Genomic DNA, 26,202 nt, shown 5'->3' with positions numbered 1-26,202 from the left:
GAACAAAGGTATACTTCCGTTCTTTGCTACATGCTTTACTCAATAATTTTATGCTTGTCACACTTTTTCATGTTTCATATGTTTTTAAGAAAGACTGGCGACTTCTATATTTTGTCAAGACGGAAGTAGTCGAATTTTATCAGTTTAGAATGTAGTGTTCAACATGTTACGACTGTTAAATCGAGACTATTGATTTAATAACAATTTGGAGATCGGATAGGGCAGTGATTGTTTAGATTAGGAGGTAGGATGATTCTGGGATCAGTCCCATCACTAATCACCGATGTGACATTGTGGTTACTTCTCCTCGAGCGGCCTGGCAAGAAAAGGCGCTTCCTGGCGCTGTTGGATTCACGGAAATTAGTGCCACCGCGATGCGTGCAGTGAACATTACTGCGTAGCTCGATATGCATTATGCAAAACCGGCTACTACCGCGTCGTAATTGTATCGTTTTTATAAGTAAGCTCGCACGCTGAAGTCGCCCCGCTTCTTCGTTCTCTCCGTTTCTGTGACTTTTTTTCGTTTTCTTCCGTTCCACTCCCTCCCCCTAGTTTATCCCTCCGATTCCATGTAGAGCTCAACTTGGATGGGAACTTACCGTAACAATGTCATCTTCAACCTATACTTCTTTTTATCGTTAACATTACGGTTGCTTTATTTTTTTGTTGTTGTTCCTCTGATTCTAATTGCTCCCTTTAGTCAGTGATTCTCTTAATTTTTTCCATTGCCAAGCTAGTTCTCCATTTTCGTTTCTTTCGATCACTAACGATAGCGATAAAGGAACATCTCATAGGACGTCATCGTACGCGTGCAGTATCCGTCGATTTTAATAGCCAAAGCGAAGTTTACGGTGAACTGTGTTGGCATTCAGAGTGCATTAGAGTCGAACGGTGTAAAAGATTTAACGCGATTTATTAATGAGAACGATGGCACCGGTAATCGCGACTGCATTTAGCGTGGTTCAGTATTAGGGGACCCGCTTATGAACAAACACAATCGAAGATTACCGTAATCGTGGCACGATTATTTTGTCGCATTAACTCTTGCGTTGGATGACTGGCTGTTGGATTAAGCCGCGTACGAATCTGCGTTCGCAGGATGAATTTGGAACGCATCGATGATCATAAGCCAATACGAAAGCAATACCAGGATAACGTTAATATAAAGATACTTTTTCCAATTTTAATACACAGAAGTCTTTCAATCGGGGCAATTTTTCTAGTTTTGGAGTCACTCGAAGCGACGACGATCTGATTTCACTCCGTACGATTACCAACGATCGATTCTTGGCAAAGAGGACGATAGAAAAACGACGCAGGAGTTCTCACGCGTGATACATGTGCACGACGAACGAAATCGCGCGACCTGTCGCGCGAAGTCTCGCCGTTCCAAGGGGCAATTAGAAAAGAGGCCACCTCTCTGGTTGATTGCGCGACCCGCGGTGAGATATCTCCTACCAGGATGAAATATGTGCGGCACAATTAGAGCAGAACGCCAGAAGGATGCTGCGCGAAGAAGCAAACAGATGATACTTGAAGGAATTCATCTTATCGGATGAAATACGGGAGATAGCAATTAGAACGGGGAAGAAACGACTCGCTCCCGCGGATGATGAATGGGAAATAATCGGGAAACCATGATCCGATTGCTAGAGCGGACACTGATGAAATGTTTGTCGCAGAGCGGCGAGGCGCGCGGATCAAACATACGTCTCAGCGAATTGCCAGATGTAATTGCGGTAAGAGCTGCAGGGACTACCCTCGAGCGAACTTCCACTTTGCAATACGAAGATAAATTTCTAATCCTTCAAGTCCAGGACCTTCGAATTTTCACAAGAGAGAAGTCATATCTGGAGGAACTAAAGTAAAGAAGAAAATGAACGGTAATACAATAAATTGATAGGAGGTGATACCGATCTCTAACGTAGCTATAATTATCAAATCCCTGGCAGGTTCTAAGCCGAGATCCTCGAGCATCCATGGGAAACCTTAAACCGCCATCCACGATCCCCCAAACCAGCTCTCCTGTCCCCGATCTCGCGTTAATTCCCGGTATTATCAATTCAAGAACAACTCTCGGAGGCACTCGACGCGTCATCAATAAACGATCATCCCCGTTTCGCCTGGCCGACCGGCGGACGAACTGTTGAGAGGATCGCGCGCGGGTATCCCCCCATCGATCATCCACCGCGGTAGCGTTCGTCGAATTGATCGAGCTTACCGGCGGCGGAAAAAAGGGCCACGTCTGTACCTACATCCTGCGCGCAGATGGCCGCGGCTACGATAGAAAAAGGAGCCGGAACAGGAGAAATTGATCGCGAACCGAGGTTGGTACGCGTTGTCAGGGCTCGTTACAAAATACTCGATACTCACGGGAGGTCGGGTTTCGTTCGAAACGGCTCTATCCTGATGCGAACCCGCACGCGGAGGCAGGTGGCCACGCGGCCATAAATGGCTGATGGACGACGTAACGATCTCTTCACTCTGTCGCACGGACGTCACAATTAGCCGTACGCGTAGACACGGCTTGGAACCGGCGAACGGACCGAACAAACCGCCGTCCGTCTGTCCGTCACAGTGGCCGTCCGACGTCGGAACGAACGAAAGGAGAGAGTCGCGTTCGTTCAATTTAACGACAGACTCGATTAACCGTATTCCTCCGATGGCGAACGGGTCGCGGCGAATATAAATTAGCGACTTCGTATCGATTGTTTTGTCCCAGGTCCGGGATCGGCTGAGGAAAGCGGGCGAGGAAATCGTGCGGCGCCCGGTCGTACGCATCCGGACTTAGAATCGGGGATTTTCAGCTGTCGAAGAGTCGTCGATCGAGATGCGATCGAAAGGTTCGATGGTTTTCGAAAGAAAAACTGGACAGTTTTACTATTGTACAGCGATAGTGTGTTTTTAGAAATATTCTTTTTCTTTCTGTACTTCTTGAGTCTTCTATGTCCTAGCGATACGCTTAATATCGATCTAGCGGGCGACAGAATGGACTAATTCGGAAATGGCTATTCGGGGTAGTAGAAATTTTGAATGTAAAGTAAAGTTTCCTCGTTCGAGTTACGCGATTAATTCTACGCGGAAGAAAAAACCGTGGAACTTTGCGACGTCGCGGTCAAGAACCTAATTACCCGGTCCTGGAACGAGCTTTACGCCGAAGTCGAAGTACCCCGGCCACGGGTTAATGTTATCAAGCGGAGTTGGCCCGCGCCGCGATCAAAACTTTTCTATTTTCCCTTTCTACCGAATCGCTCTTTGATTCCTCGCGATTTCATGGGGGACCGTGCTGTCAATGGGGAAACCGGGTCGAGCTGCTTCAAAAGGAAAACAAAAAGGCAAAACAAACGGGGCCCTTTTTGCGTTGATTTTTCATTTCGTAATATCAGAATCGAGCCGGGTGTGTTTGTAATTGAACGAGCGAAATAAAAGGGGGAAATGAATGGAAAAAGGAGAAAAAAGAGGGAAAAATGGAAGAGAATGAAATCCATTCGCGTTCGACGGACTGAAATTTCGTGTAACGTCGCGGTGCGCTTTCGCTACTGCACTTTTGACATTTCGCGGGCATTTCAACGGCAGACAGCGATTTTCAATGGGATTGTCCTGCGGGAAGTGCGACTTCAAAGGGTGCGGTATACGTAAATTGACCGGAGTCGGTTGGAATACCTCTTTTTTTGTTACTTGGTGAACGCAAAATTTGACGCACGGCCAACGGTGACGGAGAAAAAAAGACGAAGGGACATTTCCGCCGTCATTTACCATGATTAAAACATTTTTATCGTAACCGTTGCCGAAAACTACTGCTTTTCTCTTTTTCAAACACTATACGTGAATAATACATCTACAATTCTTATTAATCAGTATTAATTTACTAACCATCAGTCTTTAAAAAATACAGATTGCTTGGACACCAGAGAACAACTTTAGACAAGAGAAAAGGAGGAATAATACTTTACCTTAAACGAAGCTGACTGATCTTAAAGGTATGGTATATTAAGTGTCTTTACAGAAACATAGTCGAACGAAAGATCTGAAATTCGTAACACGTTAAGCTCGAAATTCCAGATTCCATCAACACCTGAAAGCATAACTGCAGACAAAGGAAAGGAACGGATGCCATCCGGCAGAAGAATCCATCCAAACCAAATTTCCTTCGCATCGATATTCGAGAGGTCTCGTTTCTCCAAGAGAATCGTCTCGATAAAATCCGCGCGCTTCGTAAAACTCCACGTATCGAGCCTGTTGTGCACCAAGACTCATCTGCAGTTCGACGGGGAATAAAAATGGAGGGATTGTTCCGCGATGCTGTTTGATCGTCGTTGTTCCTCGTCTACTCTTTTTTCTCTCCACTCGTCCAGATCTCTGGAGGCGCGTGCACGACTCGATTCTATTCCACGGATTCGACACCACGACCAAGTAATCTCACCAACGATCTGATCGATGAGCTAAACCTTACGTCGAACAGAACACGCTGTAATCATCAAGAGAAGTCCAATTTTACAGAAATGGATCGATCAACATTCATCGCTTTACCGATTATTCTTCTTCTCAAAGATCTCAGTTAACCGCATGACCGTGGAAATCGACTAATAACGAATCGAGCACTCGCCAGAGGAGGACAGATAGACTTGTTCGATGTGTCCAACTTAAGTAATCGACCACTCGATTTTCTTGCCTGCGCGGATCTGTTACACGCATTTTCCGGGTCGACGCACGGGGTCCACGTTCCCGATCGAGGCTCAATCGAAAGTGGCTACGGTCTCTGTTCACAGATCCCGCCGTGTTCCTCGTTGTTCGGTTTTTCTTTTCCCGAACGTACGGGGAACGGGGAGAGGCAACGGCAAGTTTTTTTAACGCCGGTTCGCAGAAGCGAGCGCGCTGAGTGGCTGGAAGATTGAATTATTTACAGAACCCGATCGTTCCGCTCTCGCCGCGGGGAGAGTGTTTGATTGACTTCGGGGACAGGAAGACGAGCTTCCCGAGCTATTGGTTTTGCGGTTGATTAGGCTGATTTTATCATTCGATTAGCGTTCGATGGGATTATCGGTTAAATCGAATCCATCGATTTATGGGGAAACCGATCACGTATACTTAGAATTCGATTTAAACGCTACACACATACATCTTAACCATCGATATCCAAAATACGTAAATTCAAATGTAATACTTCCGTTTCAATTTTTCTAGATTGAAAAATACGCGTTGCTGGCTTGACGAAGAGAATTCCACGAAACCTCGACGGTTCCAATGAGATCTCTCAGCCCGGAAACCGTTCCCAAGCGGCTACCCTAGAAATAAATCGTCGAGCGCGACTTATCAAATCCTCTCCGCAGCGTGGCGTTCGTTTATCGCGGCGGAAGAGGGCAGACGACACCGTGGCAATCAGGCTTGATCCTGGGCCGGTTCCGCGCGGTCCTTGCCGTGGTTTCCCCTCCGCCCCTGGCCCTGGGGCGCACGGAGGAGGCGAGCCACCCGTCGCTGCACCGGCTGCATCAGAAAATTTCATGGGGCTCCGCGATGCCCGATAGCCGAGATTGCGTAATAGAGATCGCCCGGGAACCTGGGGTAGAGCTGCGAGAGATTGGACCTTCTCTCGCCGGGCTTTTCGTTTCACCGGCGCGCGTACCCGATGAACGAGCAGCGCGCCCGTTCTCCGTTATGGCGGCCTAGATGGGAGATAAGGGCGACGGAGACAGGTTTTCGGGGGAACGCCGCGTTCTGCCGCCTCTACTTTTACTTCTGTCCGTTGTTCGCGTACCGATTAATGGGCTTGGGTCGATGGGGATTGTCACTTCGAACGGTGGACCAGAGAAGGGTTCTAAGGAGAGAGATCTCTAGAGAATTTTGTCTGAAAAGATTGAGCAGTTATATTTGTAGACTCTTCGTAACGTTACGAGCGTTAATTAAGAAGTTTTCATCGATGTGTGAAATAGAAATTTTGTGAAATCAACTTGATCGAGGAAGCAAAGTTTAGATTTCATGCAGGAGTCTGGATTTCTCAGGACCGCCTCACGAATCAAGGATATTTTCGTTTCCCATCAACCACCAGTTGCGACGGTGTTCGCGACTGTGCATAAAAGCTGGCCAGAGGTTGTTAAACAACGGCGACGGTCCCCGCGAGCCGTGGACACGTCGTGTATCGAGTCACGTACGATGAGGGGACGTTTCGCTTTGGAACGCGCGCGTCTTTCGACGAGAGACGTTGCACGGTTCGATTGTTCCATCGTTTAAGTATAATTCCAGTCGTTCGTGGGAGAGCGACGGTACCGGGGAGGACGTCGTGGAAACCGCTCGCGGGGGGAGGACGCGGAATTTCATGCGCGATTTCATACGGCTGCGAAGAAAAACGGGGTAAACAGAAAATCGTATTACCAAGTAAAATGATTTCGAAACGGAATAACGTGCTCCATCGAGATGCGGAAATGTCGTACAAATAGCTGGGATGTGTTTGCATAGGATGGCGAAACTCATCTTTTCAGATGTTTCTTCTTGCGCTGGTGGCCGTGGCCGAGAGGTATGAATAAGGCAAAGAAAGAAAAAAAAAGAAGAGAGGAAAGAGGAGGAAGAAGGGTGAAACGCGGACGAAAGAAAGAAGTGGGAAACCGTGGAACGAAGACGAATGCCCCTGGTCGAGCCTTGGGGCGAAGAATCTACTTTTAGTTGTGCAATGTAAACGCTGTTGGAAAATAGCGGGGATTCTATTTGCTGCAGCGAGTCTGAGGAGGATGGCGAGTAGTGGGTCACTGCGTCTTCTTCACACTCGTCGTATCTGAAATTCTTTATTGTATTAAAGCTTCAAGTACTCGTACAGAAAGACCTCGCTGTTACACATCAGATGAGAAAAAAATCTCCCCAGAAAACGCTACAGTGTCTAATAAGTGGTACACGTAACTAGAGACCAGAAAGGTATTTTAAAGAGCACACTTTACATAATTTTTACGGGAATTCTCGTGGAGCTACTGAAACTTTTTCAACGTAAAATAGTGTTATGAACAGTGGACCAGTTGATAGTACAGATAGAGTTACCAAATCGAAAGGCAATAAAACAATAATCGGTAACTGCAAACGTACTTACATACGTAACGTAGCGGATGCTCGCAGTTAGAAAGGAGCATCTCCTCGCAGGGTGGAGAAAGGGGGAACGAACGGGCGGCGTGCATCCTACGCAGAGGTGGTTGCAGATAAGCGAGGAAGAAACACAGTGAGAGGTTCGAGGGGCGCGAGGAGGCAGAAAAACGAAAACCAGGACGAGTCGAGGGTACCGTAGCGAGAGGCGGAGGATGTTGGGCATTTCGAAGGAGGGCGGAGTGTGTTTGAGCGTCCGCGGGACGAGGAGGAAGCGAAAGGGCAGGATGATAAGAAAAAGAAGAGGACCAAGAGGTGAACAAAAGGCGATGGCTCGAGTGGTGAGCAAGTGCATCATATCCGGGAGAGAGCGAACGAAATAAATTCGGCGGTGTTGCTTCGGCTGTTGGCGTAGGCAGCGGGAACGAAGAGAAGAGTGAAGAATGACCGCGTCTAACCACCGCCTACCAAAATTCTAAGCTCAACTTGATAAAATATAGACATTCGTATGTTGGATTTAATTAATTGTCGAAATCAAAATTTCTTAACAGCGTTGAGAAAACATTTGAGTAAGCGCAGGTAACATTGCCTGTACGTGTATATTCATTATTAAAAAAGAATCGCGTGAACAAAATTTAGACGTTCTTACAACATTTTTTAAACGTCGATTAGGTTTAGAAGAATGTACACAATTTCTTGAATGGACATTATCTACGAATTCACCGAGCGCTTTAAGCGACCATGGAAAATGAAACTGAATAAGAAACGAGGAGGAGAAGACGCGTGGCAGTCGGTGGTTCGCGTCAAAGAGAAGAAAATGACCAGGCCGAGTAAGACCGGCAAGAACGTAGCAAATTGGCACGGTACTATTACGGAAAACAGTATGTGCATAAAGAGAGAGAAGAAGCGTGTGCGTATCGAATTAAGAATAAGGAGATGGGGGGGAAAAGGTCAAGCGAAGATTGGAGCCAACGAAATAGTAATGGAAATCGTAGCTCGAAGATACGTTCAGGGGACCACGAACAAAAAGGTGCTGCATACGGTATTAACAAAAAGCAAGCACGAGAAATTGACGCACGTGCCCCCCTTCTAGAAAACAGAACGCTCACAAAGGGAATCATAACGTGCGTACCAATTTAAAGGAATCGTATCCCCCCGGAGGTAGTAGCTGAACAGAAATTCATCGCCGAAGGAAATTCATGGAAAAGTCCGGGAAGAGGTTTGAAAGGAAGAAACGAAAGGTCGTACTCGTTCCCCCGGATGCACACGGCCGCGTGAATAAAAGAATTTGCGCGAGCAAGTATCCCTCGAAACGATCTGAGAGTATGACGAAACAGCCGAGGAATTGACCGGGTGCATTCACGGAAAAATAGAATGCAGAACGAGCAGAGAGCGGAGAGCACGTGCACCAAGTTAAAAGAGCGTGTACCCCGTGTGAAAGGGGGAAGGAAAAGGGTCAAGGAGGCGGAGAGGAGATCAGAGAAGAAGAAACGGAACGGCGAATCGTTCCCCCGTGGTTCCACGCGGACGAGGAAGAGAGGAAGCCTGTGCGTATATAGGCAGTCGGAGAGGAAACGAGTATCGCGGTGGAGGATATGAACAGGAGGAAGAAGAAGAGGAAAAGAAGGGAGCCAAGGTAAAAGGGAGACCTGCGGCGGAGGAGGCGAGGGGGCGAGCTCTGGGTTGGGTAAGGTGAGGGCTCCTACGGGTGAGTACCACTCACTTCATTGACTCGTGCGTACGCCCGCACGTCTGTCAGTCCATCCTCACTCACTCGATCCTCGCCTGGCCGCCTCGTAGCCGCTCTCTACGGAGGCCGGTTCTCTCCTTCGAGCCTCCACGGTTATCTCCTACTCGTCTTCGTCGTGGACGCGCCACGACCTCCGTGGTCAACGTCGAGGTCGCTCGAGTTGAGTCTCCAGCCCCGGCTCTGCCCGTGGTCCACGATTTTTCTCGTCCTTTCTATTCGATCGTCTGGGTTACGGAGGGACCGTGGGTATCGTGAGCATATCGGAGGTCCGTTTCGCGGGTGGATGTCGGCCAGCGGGAAGAGCAGAATGACGCTGGCTAGCCTGGGAGGGATCCTCGCTGTCCTGCTCCTCGTGCTAACGGAGGCCTCGTGGGTCAGGGCCAAGCCTCAGCAAATCAAACCTGGTGAGTGATCTTTTTTTTCTTTTCGAAGAAGTTCATTTTTCTTTCCTTTGTAATCGTACGAATTGCATTCACTTTTTTGGTGGGATGTACGAATTAGATTGTGTTTAGAGTTCTGTGGAATATGTATGATATTATAAATTTCGAGTTTGATTGAAATTTAAGCTGTTCTTTTTGAGTTAAAGTAAAACTATCGTTCCACCAAAAATGTCGATGGATCGATCAGAACCGTCGATTAGAGACGAGGGAACCGATACTTCCTCCCTCGCTCGTTAATTGCTGTTCAGACTTTATCATTGACAAGATCAGAGCTGCGAAACGGGCAGAGAAAAGAAAGACTAAGGAATGTACACATTCTCGAGGAAGAAAGTTCGTAACGGGTATCATCGACAGATGTCAGAAACGAAAGCACGCGTGTTCCCACGTCGTCGTCGTGGGAGCATCCGAAACGCGGCATTGTCCGTTGCGCAATTCATCCGGATCAGGGTTAACGCACCGGCTCGATTACGTTATTCGTCCGCGGGACGATCGATCGATCATATTATAATCTCTGCGTGCGTCGTGATCGATCGTCCGCGAGATAGTTTTCGGCGCGGAACACGTCCCGTTTCTTCCTGAGCGGTGAGAGAGGCTGACGCAGGGTGGTCCAGCGTCGATTAACATCTACGTATCGGCGAACGGAAGTTACGCTAGACACGATGGAGGTTATCGTGCAATAAACAACTTCAACATTAATTTTTACTATTTAAATTAATAAGTATGCATTCAAATTTCACGCACGATCAAACGATACATATTGGATTCTCACAGTCTACCAGAACAGAACAATTTGCCCCAACTATCTTCATTATAACTTGCACGTATCGCGTATCAATTAAACGCGCAACATCCACAGACGATACCAAACCGCTTTCGATTATTAGCGAACTCTAAACCTTCTCGAAATTCATTCAAGCCTTCTTCTTCGTTTATAGCTCTTTTCTGATCTCGATTCGAACCCCAACGTCATTAAATCCCCAAGCAGACCCTCGTGGAACTTCGAAACCGTGTCTCGTTCGTTCGAACTTTCGATCACCTTCGCAACGATCCGGCCAAGGATCGCCGTTTCAACGCTCAACTAAGACCCACCTGGTGCAGTTAAGCGTCGCGAGGGTCCAAGAATAGTTGCAGGCGACGAAGCACTGTTCTCGTGCCTTGCCAGACCGCACGCTCCCGGCCTTTATACGACCTGGCCGTAAACGTTGGACGTAAGAACTTGGGCTGCTTCGCCCCCGCGTCGCGGCCGTTCCGCTTCCGGTAGACGCGGAATTAATCGTCTTCCGTCGAGCCCAGCGCGGCGTTCGCCAAGCGCGTTTCGAAACTTCGCACGCAGACCGCGGCTCGGTGTATATTTCAAGCCGCGAGCTTCGCGGGAAGAGCTCGATATCTTACCACCGTACTCCAGTTTAGGCTTGTTTACGCGACGCAACGCGGGGAACAATGGGCTGAATAATTTATAAATCGCCAGGCCGCGGTTACTGTTACGTTACGCTGTTAGGTTGGCCATCGAGCATGCGAGCGATCGCCCGTTCGGGAATTCCGCGATTCCGTTCCGCGGCTCCTTGGGAATTCTTTCGATCGCTCGATTCGTTTGATAATTGCTCGGTATCTTGATTCGTTGAATAATGTTTTGTAACGCTTGTTGCGTGGGAGAATAATTTGCTGGGCTGTGGAGCTATGGTAACTTTCGAATAAATGCTTCAGTTGGGCTGCGCTCAGCTGTGAATTATATAACGACGAGTTGGGTTCTCTGAATGGTCGAAGACTGACGCATGAATTAGGAAAGTGTATTATTTGGTAAATTTCTCGCGTAATTCGTTTCTGAAATATTGAATGACACACAACTAATTAATATACTTATTACCATCCGTGGAACGTCTCTGCTTAACTTTCAAATTTTTCCACGGGATCTAATGTTTGCTACCCAGCCAGATACAGCAAACGATAAAATCTAGAAAGCATAAGAAAACAGTCAGCACTTAGGCATTCGCCGTATACTAATTTCAGGCGAATACTTTGTGTACCGTCGTCTCCCAGACGATCTATATCGATTCCTCGAACCCTGGGACGTCTACCGACAGCCCATCCGACGTGTCCCATTGTTCCAGCCGATCTATGTGTGCCATCGCAAGAAACCGCAAATATCTTAGCCCGTCCGCTTCCGATATTCCGTTCATTCCCTGGAAACAACCTTAAAAAGCAATTTCCCCGCCCAGATCGATCGATCTAACCTCTGCTCCACCACCTCGTAAATCTCCATTCCCGTTCGCACGAATCGAACTCAGAAACCGTCAGCCACGACTATCGTGCACTTGGTTAACAGTAACAAAAATAATTCCATCTACGATTATTCGATAGTAAGTTAATAAAAAGCTAATTAAAAATGTTCTCCAAGCATCCAAATACACGTACAGCATACTCTCAGTATGGCAACGAGCGCGTCTTTTTGCCCACCACGCGGGGGTCGCGCGAAATCTCCTCCTCGGCGAGCGAACGAGTCCGCTCGATCCCTCGCGAGATTCGTCAGTTTTTCTATGACGTCCATTATCCCTGGCGCGACGTCCGGCGTCGTTCACGCGACGGTCCCGGTCTCGAATTCGATTCCGTTTCGTCCCGACGATCGGCTAAGTGATTCCCATCCGCCTTTCTCCGTCCTAACGATCGGCCGCTCGATTCGTGGCGAATGAATCTTACATGGTACGTCCGTGCCAGGCCGGCTCTATACATCATTCCAGCTGGAAAACTGTACCCGATCTCCTTGGCTGCTGTCTCTCTCTCTCTCTCTTTTTCTCTTTCTTTCTCTCTGTTTCTCATTCTCTCTCTCTCTTGCTCGCTCCTTCTCGCTGAGAACGATTCACCGTGCCAACTGCTGGGGAGATACCCTTGGCCCGTCGATACCGAACTATTCCGGTTTATCGAAGGTGGCGTATGCAGCCGAACATCTGGCCCTCGAGAGATATATCCGGGTCGATTCTGGCCAGAGAGTGTTTCGCGTTGGTTACTTTTTTAAGTTCTTTTCGAGAGAGAGAGCGTTAGGGGATGGCTGGTTCGATCGCAGGATCGAGTTGCTCTCGCTTGCTTGGGATGAATAGGGATGGGCGAGTGGTGGGAGATGGGGTTGAAGGAAGTGGGTATCGTTGGGGGTTTGAATGGTGCCTCTGTGTCAGGGGTGGCTTTGAGTGGTGGTTTGATTTCTTTTATGGAATTAGGTGTGAGTGTGAAGTGTCTTGAGTGCTGTTTATATTGTAATTTTTTTTTAGTATTTGTTTGTGGATTTAGATGTTTCTTCTTGGATTAATTGTTAACAGGTGGAGGTGTATGTACAGATGGCAGTTTTATTCTCGTAAATCGTGTTCCCTCGCCAGGAATCATCTCAGTTCAGCAGTTCTCGTAGTCTGGCGACATCCTCCGCAGGAGTGGCTAAAGTTTTAATGGAAAGGACGTCGCGAGATAAATTATGTCGACGTACGTTTAGAATAATTAGAGATACCATGTATCGTGGCACGTGTGCTGGTCCTCGTCCCCCATCGATCTTACTTCCCGTCTATCTACTCTCAGCTTGATTCGTACGCCCCATTTATCCTCCCAGCGCACTTGCAATCTTACGGGCAGATTTAACTTTAAAATTGCCAACCTTAATGCACGTGGAAAGTAAGGAGAGTCTTTATTGTAGCGAGTGGTCAATCGATTGCCTCGTATCAGAACGAAGTAAATATCTTCTAAATGACATAAATACTTTGAATCTTGCAGAAAGCGTCTCAGTATTATTCACGTTCTTAGTCAACTCTGACAAATGCAGAATTTTCGAGTTGGCCGAGGTCGTCGACGAACGGCTAGGCCAAACGACGTCGAAAACGAGCTTTCCGGCTTAATTAACGCGCCCGTGGGACCCTCCTCGTTACGTTTCTTCGTCCTGATGGAGCCACTTCTGGTCGTAATGCAGCCGTCCTCCGGCGGACGACGCTTCTTGCGTCTCGACGCCACTCCGTAAAGTCCGTCGCATAATGTAACGCGTCCGACTGAACTTCCACGTCGTTTCGATCCTCCTCGCTCGGTTTTTCTACCTTCCAATCGACACCGAACTGCTTCACCTCGACGAATTCGCTCTTTCGTCGGCATCTCCTCGAAAATAACGCAGAGCAGAACTCTCCAGCGAGCAGTCCAGTTCACTTTTCGATTACCGCATATATCGCTGCGATTTCGATAAGAGACCTGGCATCTTCGATAGAAGATTCTCATTTAATTTCAGCGTTCTGTTGTATCTCGTGATATAACACAGCTTAACTGATTTATTGCGCAATCTCTGTACAATATCCACGGTTATTACGCGAGGCTAAATTTACAATGATGTGATTCACGATGAAAAGTTATACTTGGTGCTGTCGCGAATTGGTTTTCGTGAATCGTAAAAATTAAGGAAAGTACATAGGGGGTTAGGTAACAAATTAGTTACACATTGTGCAGCACGGTGCCATTAGAAAACAATGAGGCAACGATAGGTACAAATACGAGTAACGACTGCTAGTCCTTCTGGCGTCCGTCCGGTGAGAAATGATGGCATTAACTAGATACAGCCAACTTTAATTGGACGCGCTACGCGGCCGTGCTGGTGAGACCATTACTACTCGGGTCAGAAATATCGCTCGCGTTTTCTACATCTGTTTCTTTCGTAGAAAAGACCCGCAATTAAACGAAACGCGAAATTTCTTTTCCCAATATTCCCGACTCCTTCAAACTCGAAACGACTCCTCCATATTTCTATCGTTCTCCGATATTAAATTTCTCCCCCTCCGCGTCGTGTCTTTAATTCTTGCAATGGTTGCAAGCTTCCTTCCTCCGCCACGTTCGCCATCGCCTCGATTCTCCCTCGAGCGCCTCGATTCGGGATCGAAGAAAATATCGGACGTATAATCGAAGGATATTCGAGGGATAAAAAACAGCGAACGAATAAATCAACCTCGCGCCTCAGTTTGCGTTCCGCTGACGCTTTATCCGCGCGTACATCGGGAGACCGAAGAACACGGCAGGAAGCGGAATAACAGCGTCCTTGGTTTCGCCTCGACCGGCCAATTAATACACTTTTGAACGGGTTTTAACCGTCCGCAACAGTCGAGGAGGTCCGTCCTCGGTTTTGTTATTTATTTTTTCCTTCACTTTCCGCCAGCCTTGATGGCCGGATCGCGCGCACGCCGCGTGGAAACGTTAATTTTCAGAAAAGAAAAGTGGCGCGGCCGGTTTCGCCGGACGCAAATATTGAGATCGAGAGCCAGCTGGGGCGAGGGGCCCCCGCGCGATTCCATTCATGCCAGATTAAGTTTTAATCGAACACACCGGCCCGCCCGGGCTCTGTCGTCTCTGCCAGCTTTTGGCGAGCTTCCACGTTCCTCCATTGTTAACTCGTCTAACCGGAACGGATCCCCGGGACATTGTAATCGAAACGAAGCAAATCGTTTATTAATTGGAATCGTGAGAAAGTTGGATCGTATCGCGAGACGGTATTGATACGTTCCAGCGGGAAACCGAATCGCGGGGAACGACGGGTTCCGTCTTCTGAATTATTTCCGCCATTCGAGTTGCCAGTTTCCATCACCTTCTTTTTAGAATTGAGAAGCATCTTTCGTATGCTTTATTTCTTTTAAGCGCTTCATACCTTTTAAGCACTCGTTTGCATTTTTTTGTGACAAATATATAAGTATATAATGCCTGCAAAGTTTAAAAGCTATAAAAAAAAGGATCAGCTGTGACAACGAGGAGGTAAATGTCGTTCTTCAATCGAATGAGTCTAATTTAACCTACCTCAGCTGGAAGTTACGTGGCTCACCGATTCACAGACACCCGGTACGTGGCCAAGCCAGCGTCCAGGCTAATTACCCGTACCAAGAACACATAGTAATGCCAGCTAGTGGAGGGCCTGGGTTGGAAAAACCAGTACAAAGTATCCATCGTGTCCACTCTGTGTTCGTGGTCTGGCTCCTCGTCGTAGTCGTGAATGAACTCGGTTCTTGTCTGACTAAATGCCAGTCCACTTCGACTGGAAGTCGATCTACTCGCGTTGTTTACCTCCGCGTTATAGTCGAGATCGTTGCTGGGTCTCTTCGAGTATTCAGTGATCTCCTCGCTCGAACTTCCGCTGGTCACTTGGTGTTGCTGACCTTTCGCAAAATCGTTAAATTGACTATTTAACAGGTGACGCTAACGTTTGAAGATCGCTCGAAGGTCCAAGCGTTCTTAATTAGATTTTCTTATCGAGACACGTGCTAGTCTGAAATATTTAACTTCGCGAAAAAATTTATAAAAATACGCGAGAAATAAGCGAATTCAATCGACACGATTTAATAATCCAACAGCAGGAGCGAGGGATCGCCGAATTGCGAGCCAGCTGTAGCTGTTAATCTAAATCCAAAATTTTAATTACATCCCAATTAATATTTCTGGGAGCGCAGAAAAAGCGACGATTCATCATCGACTCGAGCTCGTCGACACTGCTCCTCGAGATTTTCCTCCACTTTCACCGACTCTGCAGAAGTAAGACTAAATTTCCATAAACGCGTGCGAAGCAAAATTCTTCTGCTGTTCGATATTCCGGTTTTTCCTCGAATGTATTAAGCGGACGTTTTACATTTCGCAAAAATCGTCCGTGGACGAGGATCGAATCTGCGTGGCGACCGCGACGGGGGTGGATTTCTATGAGGAGCTGCGATCCATCGATCGATCGAGGGTGGCGCGAGAACCCCGTGCGAGTCGTGTTTAATGATTCATAAAGCCTTGATCATGTTAATTGCTCACGATCGGATGGCTTCGAACGGCGGTGGCCGGTTTACGTGACGTTAGGCGTCTCGTCGTCGAAAATTAATTGGGGGATGGCCCGGTTCTCGCCGCCCGGGATACATTTAATTATTAATTAGCCAGTGTCTGTGACAGCCGCGTGGATACAATGATAATTAATATAATAATTAATACGGGGCGAAACATATTACGAATTTTCCGTAATCGGATAGCGCGACGAAACGCGCGAGCAAAATCGATTCTGTCGCGTTCAGCACTTCCACATGGCCTTTTTGATCTTTCTTCATTGAACCAGAGCTGATACTTGGAGTAATACTTTTCGAGACTTATTTTATTGGATACCAAAGATATTTTTAAGCGAATTTTCAGATTCGATACTCTTAACATTTTCTACCTTTGATTTGTAATTATTGTTTGTAATAGTTCAAAGAAGTCCTCTATCTCTAAACAGAGCCAACCAATGTCCGTCCCGCGACTAACTCCACTTCGACAATGTACCATTAATCACTTATCACCCAAATTGCTTAGCTAACTCCGACTAGCAAAACTTTCCGCTGTCTAAAGAAACAGTCACTCCCAAACTAATCTCCATTCGATTCATCAATCAATTTGGCAGAAGAACGTGGGAAAAAAGAAAGAGTTCAAAGTATACAGTTAGTCAGTTTGGTCTCTAAACGTCTCACGTATAAATGAACGCAGCTGCACAGTTTCAATCTCGATTTCTAACGGCAACAACAATTATCCCGCCTGATTCGAACATTATGAAACATTGAAAGATGAGAGTATGAAAAATCAGAGCATTCGATAAAAAATCGAAACTAACTCCGTGGAAATTCGCAACACGATCTAACGATCGATAGAATCGGCGGAACCGTGGTTGCGAATCGTTTCTCCGCTCGTTTCCGCGTGAATTTAACCCGTTTGCAGGGAATAAAGTCCATCGAGCTGGTTCAATTAGCCTGGTGCGCGGTAAAGTCGACCGTCTTCTTTTAAATTCGATTGGAGAACATCGAAAACGCGGACAGACTGTTTATAAATCTGTCGTGTACCGTCGAACCCGGCCACGATTAACATTCCGTCCAGCTGGTCGAACGAATCACACGGCGAGCCGATTAAATCGATTCGTTTCCAGGGCCTATGACAACGATCGTGAATGATCGATCAGGAGTTTGTCGTCTTGATCGATTTGGAGACGTTTCTTTCGTGGATCTCTTTGCATAAATTTAAGTAAATCGATAAATATTTTAAGCAATTATTTGTTCATCGGTAACTTTATTGCAGTGTGAATTATTCTGCGTAGAATATTATTGTTATTATTATGGTAGTAGTAACAACGATGTATTGTAGAGTTGTTTCTGTTAATTGCTGTTTTAATGTTTAATTCGTGAGTCACGATAGCCACTCCATTACGAGCTGCGACAGTGTCTTCAACTATTGACTTTCGATAACGATTATTTTTAATTAACGATGTATTTCTAGCTTATCGATGTTGATTTTTGGTTAAACAAGGGTCTGTTGTCATTTACTATCGATTATTGGCCGACACCTCGTCGCCATTTCGTCTCAATATTGATTCTGGATCCACACAGAACGCGCCTGCGTTGTCTGCTTAATTTTATGCGAAGTGAGCCTGTTAAGAACAAACCAATTCTAGACAAATGCTTGCTCAGAAGCTGTTACGATCTTTACGCATTCCCAATTACGATGACCAGCGTTGACATTTAACGACAATGTCAGTCATGCGGAAAGTTTTACAAACGAGACCGCTGACGTGAAAGTAGACAAACACCGGTTGTCTACGTGGTAAACACGCGTTTAATTACATCTGACCTCGTTAAAACGCGGCATTCGATCAATCCTACAATTACACGTTGAACCAAAATATCAAACAACGAGCTAATTATCCGCGTACCTTTAATTAACCATTCTCATCGAACCAACAACGATTCTGATAGACTTTCAAACGAGAGACGATATTCTTATTCGTCAGACGAGGCGATATTTATTTCATTTCCCTCGATCCTCGTCGAAAGGAATTCCAGTGCCTCGTGGGCCATTTAAAAATCAGGGCAACGCAATCGTCGCGTCGACCGTTTTCCACCCGTTGCATTAAAACAACTGCACCCGTTTCGAACTAAGAGTTCCATCCGTAACGAAGGACTCCGTTGAGAGACGGCGGAAGACGTTTAGGAGAAGATTTGCATTCCGTTTAATTGCGAGTCACTCTTATGGTCGTCAAAGGACCGATTCTACTCGAAGGATTCCTTGAAGATTAGTTGCTTGCTGAGGGGGCTGCCTTTGCTACCCGCTCGAGGAGTTCGCTATTTAGACAAGCATTTAGCTAACTGACACGGTTTACAAAGTCTTCAGCGGGAGCTTAGAGTTTAACAGGTGCAAATGAGGAGAGGGTCAGCTCGTTAAAAATCCCGCAAAGATTCCACGAGCGCTCCGTTTCACTTTTTCCATGATTAAACTCGTGTAATATGGAATTCACCAGATAAAAGTGATCGCATCGCGATATTTCGCCCGTCGTCATATGTTTTTTCCCTTTGTTCGAGGATATGAAGGACCAGCTGTACGACGACCCTTTAAATCTGTTGTTAACACCGCGGTTTATTTTCCTATTGATAAATCAATGCTCCCACCTGGCGAGCGTCGACGGTCTTTTGTTATTCGAATACTGGCAATTTTACAATCGAGCCTACAACGTGTTCGTAAACAGAGACGTATTTTCGAACGTAACGCCACGATATGTTTCTTTTGGAACTGAAGATGGGTAACGAATCGAGGAGCACGAAAGTTGCGCGAACGTTTCGAAAAAATGGGCACATCCTGGCGGACGTTTCTCGTGACACACGCGAAACGGAGATTCGCAGGACACGATGAAGTCATAACCGTTATTGGCCACCGTGAAATTGCACGCACGCGAGAAGGTTACCCGAGCGCAACATGCAAACGACTTTCTTTGTCGGAAGTTAACTAGGCGTTAATTTGGTATTCACGAAACGTGGCTAGGCGAGCACGCCTCGGTATGAAGGATCTGACTTCACTGGGTCACGCTCGTCCTTGGGATCTATCTAATCTTTCAAAGTGCCCATCTTCCGGTCCCATCGAATTACTCCTCGTTTCAACCCTTTGAACCTTCTTTCCGGTCAAGAATCACTTCTTCCATGGACCCATCAAATGATTAGAGATGAAGTCAGATAATCCAGAGATACGTAGTTTTAATCATACTTATACTCTCTTTGCAAGATTCGCAGAATTATATTTATTACCATTTACTATTAAAATTATATTACACTATATCTGCTCCAAGGTAACAAATTATAAAGTAAGTTACACAAACAAAATTTCTCTAAATTTTAATCAGAGCACTCGAGAAACACCTGTTCGCCAGTCGAATTCGCCATTTTCCTAAACTACCCTGGTCGCTCACATTCGTCAGACAGTAAGAAAAAAAAATTAAAAAAGCGATTCTCTTGGAGGAATACATGGAAAGGTGAAAAAGTCTGAAGCCAAAGGTAACAAATTATAAAGAAACTTACGCAAACAAAATTTCTCCAAATTTTATTAAGAGCACTCAAGAAACACCTGTTCGCCAGTCGAATTCGCCATTTCTCCAAACTACCCTGGGCGCTCACATTCGTCAGATAATAAGAAAAAAAAAATGAAAGGAGCGATCTTCTCGAGGGAATACGTGGAAAGGTGAAAAAGTCTGGAGGAAAGACGATCGGTCGTACTGTTATCCAAACGTTGGCGAAAGTCGTAGGACCAGTTCCGTCGAAAGCGACGCGGTCGCGACCAGTCGGAGGAGAGGCTGTTCTCGAGAGCTGGTGCCGTCGAGAATATTACGTAACATTTCTGCCGATCAAACGATCGAACCGGCCTGGCCCGTCCGTGCGCGGAATTCTTGCTTGCTCGGCGGCTAGGTGGTTACACACTTGGTGAATAGTCACGAGGATGTCCGCCGTATGGCGGTCGTATAATTTCAAAGACCTTAAGGCTGACCTGAGTCAACAAGAACGTCGAACGAGGCGAGGAACGTGGGAAGCGTAGTGTGGACAGAGAGGAGACCGCCGCGGTTCGACTGTCCCGCGATCGTCCTTCTTTTCGCCTCCAACTTTTCGCTTAACGAGGTTTTCGCTCGAGGTGGAGGTCTTTTTAGAGTTCGTTAGGTGTTCTCTGTCTTTTGAATCGTCGCGTTTATTTAACATTCTCTCCTTTTAACAACCGCGAACGTCCCGTCGAAGCTACCCCAGCGAGCTCTCGCGTGCGTCATTCCACCCCTGCACGCGTGCGTAACGCCGCTGTGAAGTAATTCGAGGACGCGTCGTTTGCATAAAAGATAGAGGAGCGATCGTATTTGCGCGCAAACATCGAGATCGGGGTGAAATACTTGATTTCACTGCGCCCTTTAAACAAACTACCCCTCCCGCGCTGTTCTGCGTTCCCATTCGCGCTGAGTCTTTCGTAAACGCGAGGGTTGCGGGGGTGGGCGGAAGGAAATCAAACGCGGACGGGCTGCAAAGACAACAGCCACGAAGAAATCTGATCGATATTCGATAAAATGCGAGACTCGCTCGCAGGTTATGCCTCTTCTTTCTTCTCTGTCTCTCTCTCTCTCTCTTTCTCTCCTCTTCGATTCTTCTTGATCTGCGGCCGCGAGGAATATTTACTCGCAGCGGGGAGAACGCCTCGAACCGTTTCATCCCTTTTCCATCGCGTGTAATCTCCTCCTCAGTCAGCAATTCCTGCAGAGTTACTCGGAGGATTCCGCGAGGTTTTAGGTGATTCCTCCTTTCACCGATCAGGTTGCCACTCTTTCAAACAGCTAATCATTTTTTGTTGCCCGTCGTTGCTTCTTATCCCATTACGATTTCTTCATCCTTCAGATATAATATTTTGAAGAGTTCTTCGCTTGACGATTCTGTTAGTAGGATGTTTAAAATTATTGCACAAGATGAGGTAAAATATAAATTGAAAATTGATACAGAAAGTCATTTGTTTTCTGCACATTTTTAAGACGTCAATTAGAATTATTAAGAATTCTTTGAAGACGATTAAAAGGATTCAATTTCTCGAAATAGAATCGAGGAAGATTCATGGAAATTTCCGGCTGTGAATTTATATTATGATCGCGGAATGGATATTACGCTCACTGCGCGGTCCTCGCCAGGGGGTAGGTGTATAAATTATATTTTCTTGTTAAAATCTTATTAAAGACCCAGCTCCTTAATGCCCACTTTGTCAAACACTAATTATTGTTAATCTCCCGGGGAATCTCGCCGCTTATGAATAAAAATGAACGCCGTCTCCGGTATTCGGGTATCTCTGAAACGGGAGGACGCGATGTAACACCGGACCGCGTGAATTTTTCAGCACCAACAAAGTCTTTAATCGCGAGTTGAACGGGCGAAACGAGCCACCGGAAGCCCAGCGAAACTGGCGTGGAAAAACTTTCGTTCCCCACCCCCCTGGGGAGAAAATATTTTTCTACTAATTGCCCCTTAATGAACGTCCACTGACCGTCGCGTCAATTAAACGTACCGCTTGTAGCCACTTAACTTCTTCCACTTACGCGTCTCGAAATGAAACGAACGTAGAATGAAAAAACGGAACTACCCTCCTCCTGTGATCCACGCTCGTTGAAGAAGGCAGCGGCCACGTTACACGGCTTGTTTCATCGCGTTTATCGTTACCCTGCAACAGCATCCACTCTTCCCCTCTCTTGGTTTAAACAACTCCTGGTAAATAATGTCTTTCGTTCGTTGTAAAGTCGCAAATGTTTATCTCCGCGTTCTCTTCGTTGGCTAACTTTTTTAATTCACCCAGGGGAATTAACGTTCTCGAAAGGGGTTGAAGTTGACTTGGTGTAACGAATAGGAGGTTTAGAGAAGAATCGAAGGAGTCGCGAGTCGTTCTCAATCGTTTAAAGTGTTAGTTAACCCCCTCAAGGATCGGCAGTGAAATTGGCCGATTTAATTCCCACCAATAGCCAGGCCACGCGATAAATTAAGTTCGAGCGCAACGATTTCTCTTCAATAACAAATCGCCACCATCTTTTGAATTACCACAATGGAAGGTGGCCATAATTTTCGGGCTGCTGGATGAGACTCGCGAGGCCAAACTTCCTTCCGCTCCAACTTCGACCACCCCTTCGTCTCTCTCTTTCTATCGCGCTGCACCCCTCGCACGTGTACACGGTAACGAACGATCGTCCATCGGAACTGTTCCTGCGCTTTAAAAGTTTCTTCCCGCAGCCCCCTGCGATTTCGACAGTCCTCTTATGTGTACACGTGGTTTAATTGAACATTTTGTTACGCTTCCGTCTTTTTTTCTGTCGTTGCATTCGTTCAGATTTAATTGCACGACACTAGTGATTATTAAATATTCAGGGGATGCTCGCGTGCTTTTGAATATTAATTACTCTGAGGATGCGGAGGGATGATACTCCTGCAATACTTAAGAACGAACTTTATACGTGTAAAACTGTACATCGTCCTAGATGCAGATACTCTCCTCTCATTATAAACATTTATCTCTGCGTTTTCTTCGGTACGTGCTACCAACTTTATTCATTTTCTACGAAAGAGTTACGTCTCGTGAAGAGATAGTAATTCGTGTTCAGAAAGGGTTGAAATTCCTCGCGTTCTTTAAACTCTTCATTTTTAAACAAAAATACCCGCAAGATTTATGTCGCTAAAAATATTGCACCCTGAAATTTCAGCTGCCATGAGATTCGTTGATTCTTTTTTTGAGGGGGCGCAATTAGAGTCTCGATTCTTTCGCGTTCCCATTCTTATTCGAAAGGTTCAGCGACCTTATTCATGGATGTAACCTCGAAGGGCGGCCGCTCGCGGGGCGATAACCACGCGAATTCAATTGCGCCTAGTGGCAGGCATAAAACGCGGCGGGCTAATTATTCGCGTCATGAATTATTCAATTTACAAATCAGTCAACTGTCTACGAGGGTCGAAGGTAGCGACGAGTTCAACGCGCCTCCGGTCACGTCCGTTCGGGACTCGGTGCACTCGGACGTTTCCGAAATATCGAATAATCCGTCCAGCTTGACGGACCCTCGGTAACCATACCGTTTCGTTGTTTTTCTACAGCCAGCCAGCATTAAATGCTCGACCCGGGCGATTATTTTAAATCGCGGATTCAATACTCGCAGGTTGCGTCGAGGCGATCGCTCGAGACGCAAAAATTAGAGAATTCGCTTCGTTTTTCGAATATCAAGCAGCTGTTTAAACCTGCCTCGAGAATAATCTAATCTCAACAGTCTCAAAACTTTGCAAAGAAGATCGTTTTCAAGCCTCTCGAAGAGCTTTCATCAAAAGTTTCCAAATTTCCAGAATTGCTACTTGGCATGTTTTATACTCTCTCAAGTATCACAAAATCAACTGGAAATATGTCTATCTAAACAAAATACTAGGGTAAATAGTCAGAAATTCAAGTAAAACGGGAAGATCGAAAGGCGAGGAAAATGTTGGCCGAAAAGCGACTGGTTTCGTCGAAAGCCATCGGGTAGGGAAGCCGGGTCGTTACGCCAGGCTTCGTGAATAGTTACGCGGCCACGTCAACCGTGCTACCAGCACCTTGCTCGTTTTTTTTCTCTGCTTTTTTTTTTTAATAAACGAACACGTTTCCGCGGCTGGCTGTCCTCGCTCGTCGTAAAATCGTCGCGTATAAAGATATATCGCGTCGGACAGCAGGGCGACAGTGACACGCGGCGCCGGAAAGATGAAAATATTGCGTCGACGCGTTATTGACACGCCGGACAGGGACGCGACCGGCAGCGTCGACGCCATCGCGGATCCATTGATACGGAGGAGCCACTTTGTTTCCGCTCGGTTTCCACCGAGCCATTTTTCCGCGATAGTTTTAATGGCTAACTGCTACGGCCACCGTGAAATGTTCCGCTCGACGCCCGTCGATGGGATTATCGCGGATCCCTTCGCAGCCCCAGCTACGTTGCACGCTCTCCGCTTCTGTTTTTCTTCGTTTTATCTCGCCTCTCGTCTGCTCCTCTGTTTCTCCCTTCGTTTTCTCGTCTCCTCTCGGTTCTTTCTTCTTTTCTCTCTTTTTTTTTTGGTTTTCCAGCTTCTCCATTTTTTGGAAGTGTGTTTTTCTTCGGAGGCGTTCGAGTGTAGTTTGTAAAACAGTGGCTGGGCGAGCTGGTTAATTTTGTTGGCTGGTTTCGTATGGAAGCATGTGTGGTTACCGCGAGGATGTACGAACGCGAGTTTCGTTGCTGTGTAGGCGAGAGTGTGAATTATTCGTCTAACGATCGGTTCTTGGGTAGAGTATAATTATGCGTGTACACAGATCGAGTATAGTGGTGCTTTTGTTGTTGAGGGATTTCATCGTAGCGTTGTGCTTCCATTTCTTTCTTAAGTCAGAGGAACGTTCGTCGTTTACAGTTTCGTTTCGTCGTTGAAAAGTTTCAGTTATCAGCAAAATTACCTTTCCTCAGTCGACAAAAGGACTTAAGGAAACATTCAATCTTTTTCATATCATCCCTCAGACAAAAATGAATCTACGATTCTTCAATAATTCCTCTGCAAACGTAGTAAAACCATCGTTTAAGAAGAAAAAGGTGTAATCTTCTTATTCTCCCGCGCGACAATAACTACACGCGCCATTAGCGGAGAACCGGAAGCGGAGGATAAAATGGTACACGCGGCGGCGGCGGCGGCCGTGAGACGAGTTCCCACAACGTCCGGCGATTCCCGGAAACGATTATTTGATCGATTAATTTACGTGGATGTTCGTACGAGAGAGGAGCCCATTGAGAGAGGAGCGGACACGCGCACACGGACGGCTCTCCCCCGGTTCGAGAGGTGCCGTCCAGGTGTGCAGGTGAAGCCGATGCCGCGGGGTCACTCATTTATCATTGCATAAGATTCAGAACCTGTTCCGGTCCATTCATCGCCAGGCTGCTCGTATATACCGTCGAAAGTGACTCGTGGGACGGGCTGCGAAAGGTGTAGCCACGTATACGTCCGCCATTGGCGTCGAATTTCGTTTCGCGATCGGCTCCCTCGCCATTTCGTATCATCCGGTATATTTTACTTCGACTTTTTCTCGTTAATCGTATCCGTAGCTTCGATTCTGTTTTACATCACGTGGAAAAGAATCGTTTAGCACTCCGTTCTCCACTTTCGTCCTTTCAATAATTAACAATTTATAACAACGTGAGAGATAAGTATTCTCGTTCGAAAAGTAAGTCGTCAGATAGAAAATTATACCTTTTGATCTAACAATGACAAGAATTATCCATTCCAAACTTCTGATCTAAGATACATCTTAAAATAGCAGATACAATCGTTGACTCGTATCACTGGTCCCATCAAACATCCAATTTCCCCACGATTTCTTCGATGATCCTCAAATTTTCTGAATGAAATCGATTATTTTAGAATCCTGCGGACACTTTCGATCGATCGAGACCTTCGTCGACACCTCGATTAATCCTCGCGATCGATCACGGCTCGTTAGGGTGCCCGTAGATTATCGCAACCGCGTCTGCGAAAGTATTCCCGTAATACGCGGCTGTGCATTAGTTTATGGGAAAACTATGGTAATCGCGGTGATCCCAGGGCTGAGCGGCAATTACACGCGCGGCCAGCAGCTCCAAAACCGCGAAACCGACGCTTTCAGACAGGAAACGATCCGTGGCTGGGCGATCGGCTCGAATTAACGCGCGGCGTCCGCCCCTCGTCGCACGACCAAGATTCCTAAATCGCGCACGCGAACGAAACCCGCTGGAAAATCGGCCAAGCCGCAGGATCAATCGATCGATCGCTTAGCTGGGGACCAAGGGCTGTTTGCCGTGATTCGATTACCGCGCCATAGTTTCCGGTATCGCTCGCGCGATCATCGAATCACTGGTTCAGCGTAATTTTTATTTCATTCCACACCGTCGGATCGATGTTCCACGACGAAGAGGGACGAGTCGCGTACACGTCACGATTGATTCGGATAGATTAAAGGTTGATTAAACGATCGACGGATTATTATAAATATTAATCGTTCCGCGATCACCGGTGGCGGCGAGCGAGATCGAGCTGGGCGATTAAAAATGTAATCGCGCGTCCGCGTGAAGGATGAAATTAGTTTTCGAACCAACAAGAGCGAAAGTTTTATCGGAAAATAATTTAG

At 46.6% G+C, this 26,202-nt stretch overlaps 2 protein-coding genes across 2 annotated transcripts in view; one reads left to right on the top strand and one right to left on the bottom strand.

Annotated features, from left to right (window-relative positions):
* The window catches only part of LOC143426505 (uncharacterized), a 185,253-nt gene that overhangs the window by 8,911 nt on the left and 150,140 nt on the right, over positions 1–26,202 (bottom strand). The gene's annotated exons all lie outside the window — the stretch shown is intronic.
* Positions 9,081–26,202, top strand: part of LOC143426511 (uncharacterized) — a 43,308-nt gene continuing 26,186 nt past the window's right edge. The window contains exon 1 of the mRNA XM_076900030.1: positions 9,081–9,216. Coding sequence (XP_076756145.1) covers positions 9,096–9,216 — 121 coding nt within the window. The 5' untranslated portion in view covers positions 9,081–9,095. The remainder of the gene's footprint in view (positions 9,217–26,202) is intronic.

The sequence above is a fragment of the Xylocopa sonorina genome, chromosome 8, assembly GCF_050948175.1.
Source record: "Xylocopa sonorina isolate GNS202 chromosome 8, iyXylSono1_principal, whole genome shotgun sequence".
Classification (NCBI taxonomy): Eukaryota; Metazoa; Arthropoda; class Insecta; order Hymenoptera; family Apidae; genus Xylocopa; species Xylocopa sonorina.
Note: the sequence above shows the minus strand (reverse complement) of the source record. Positions and strands in the feature narration are given on the sequence as shown.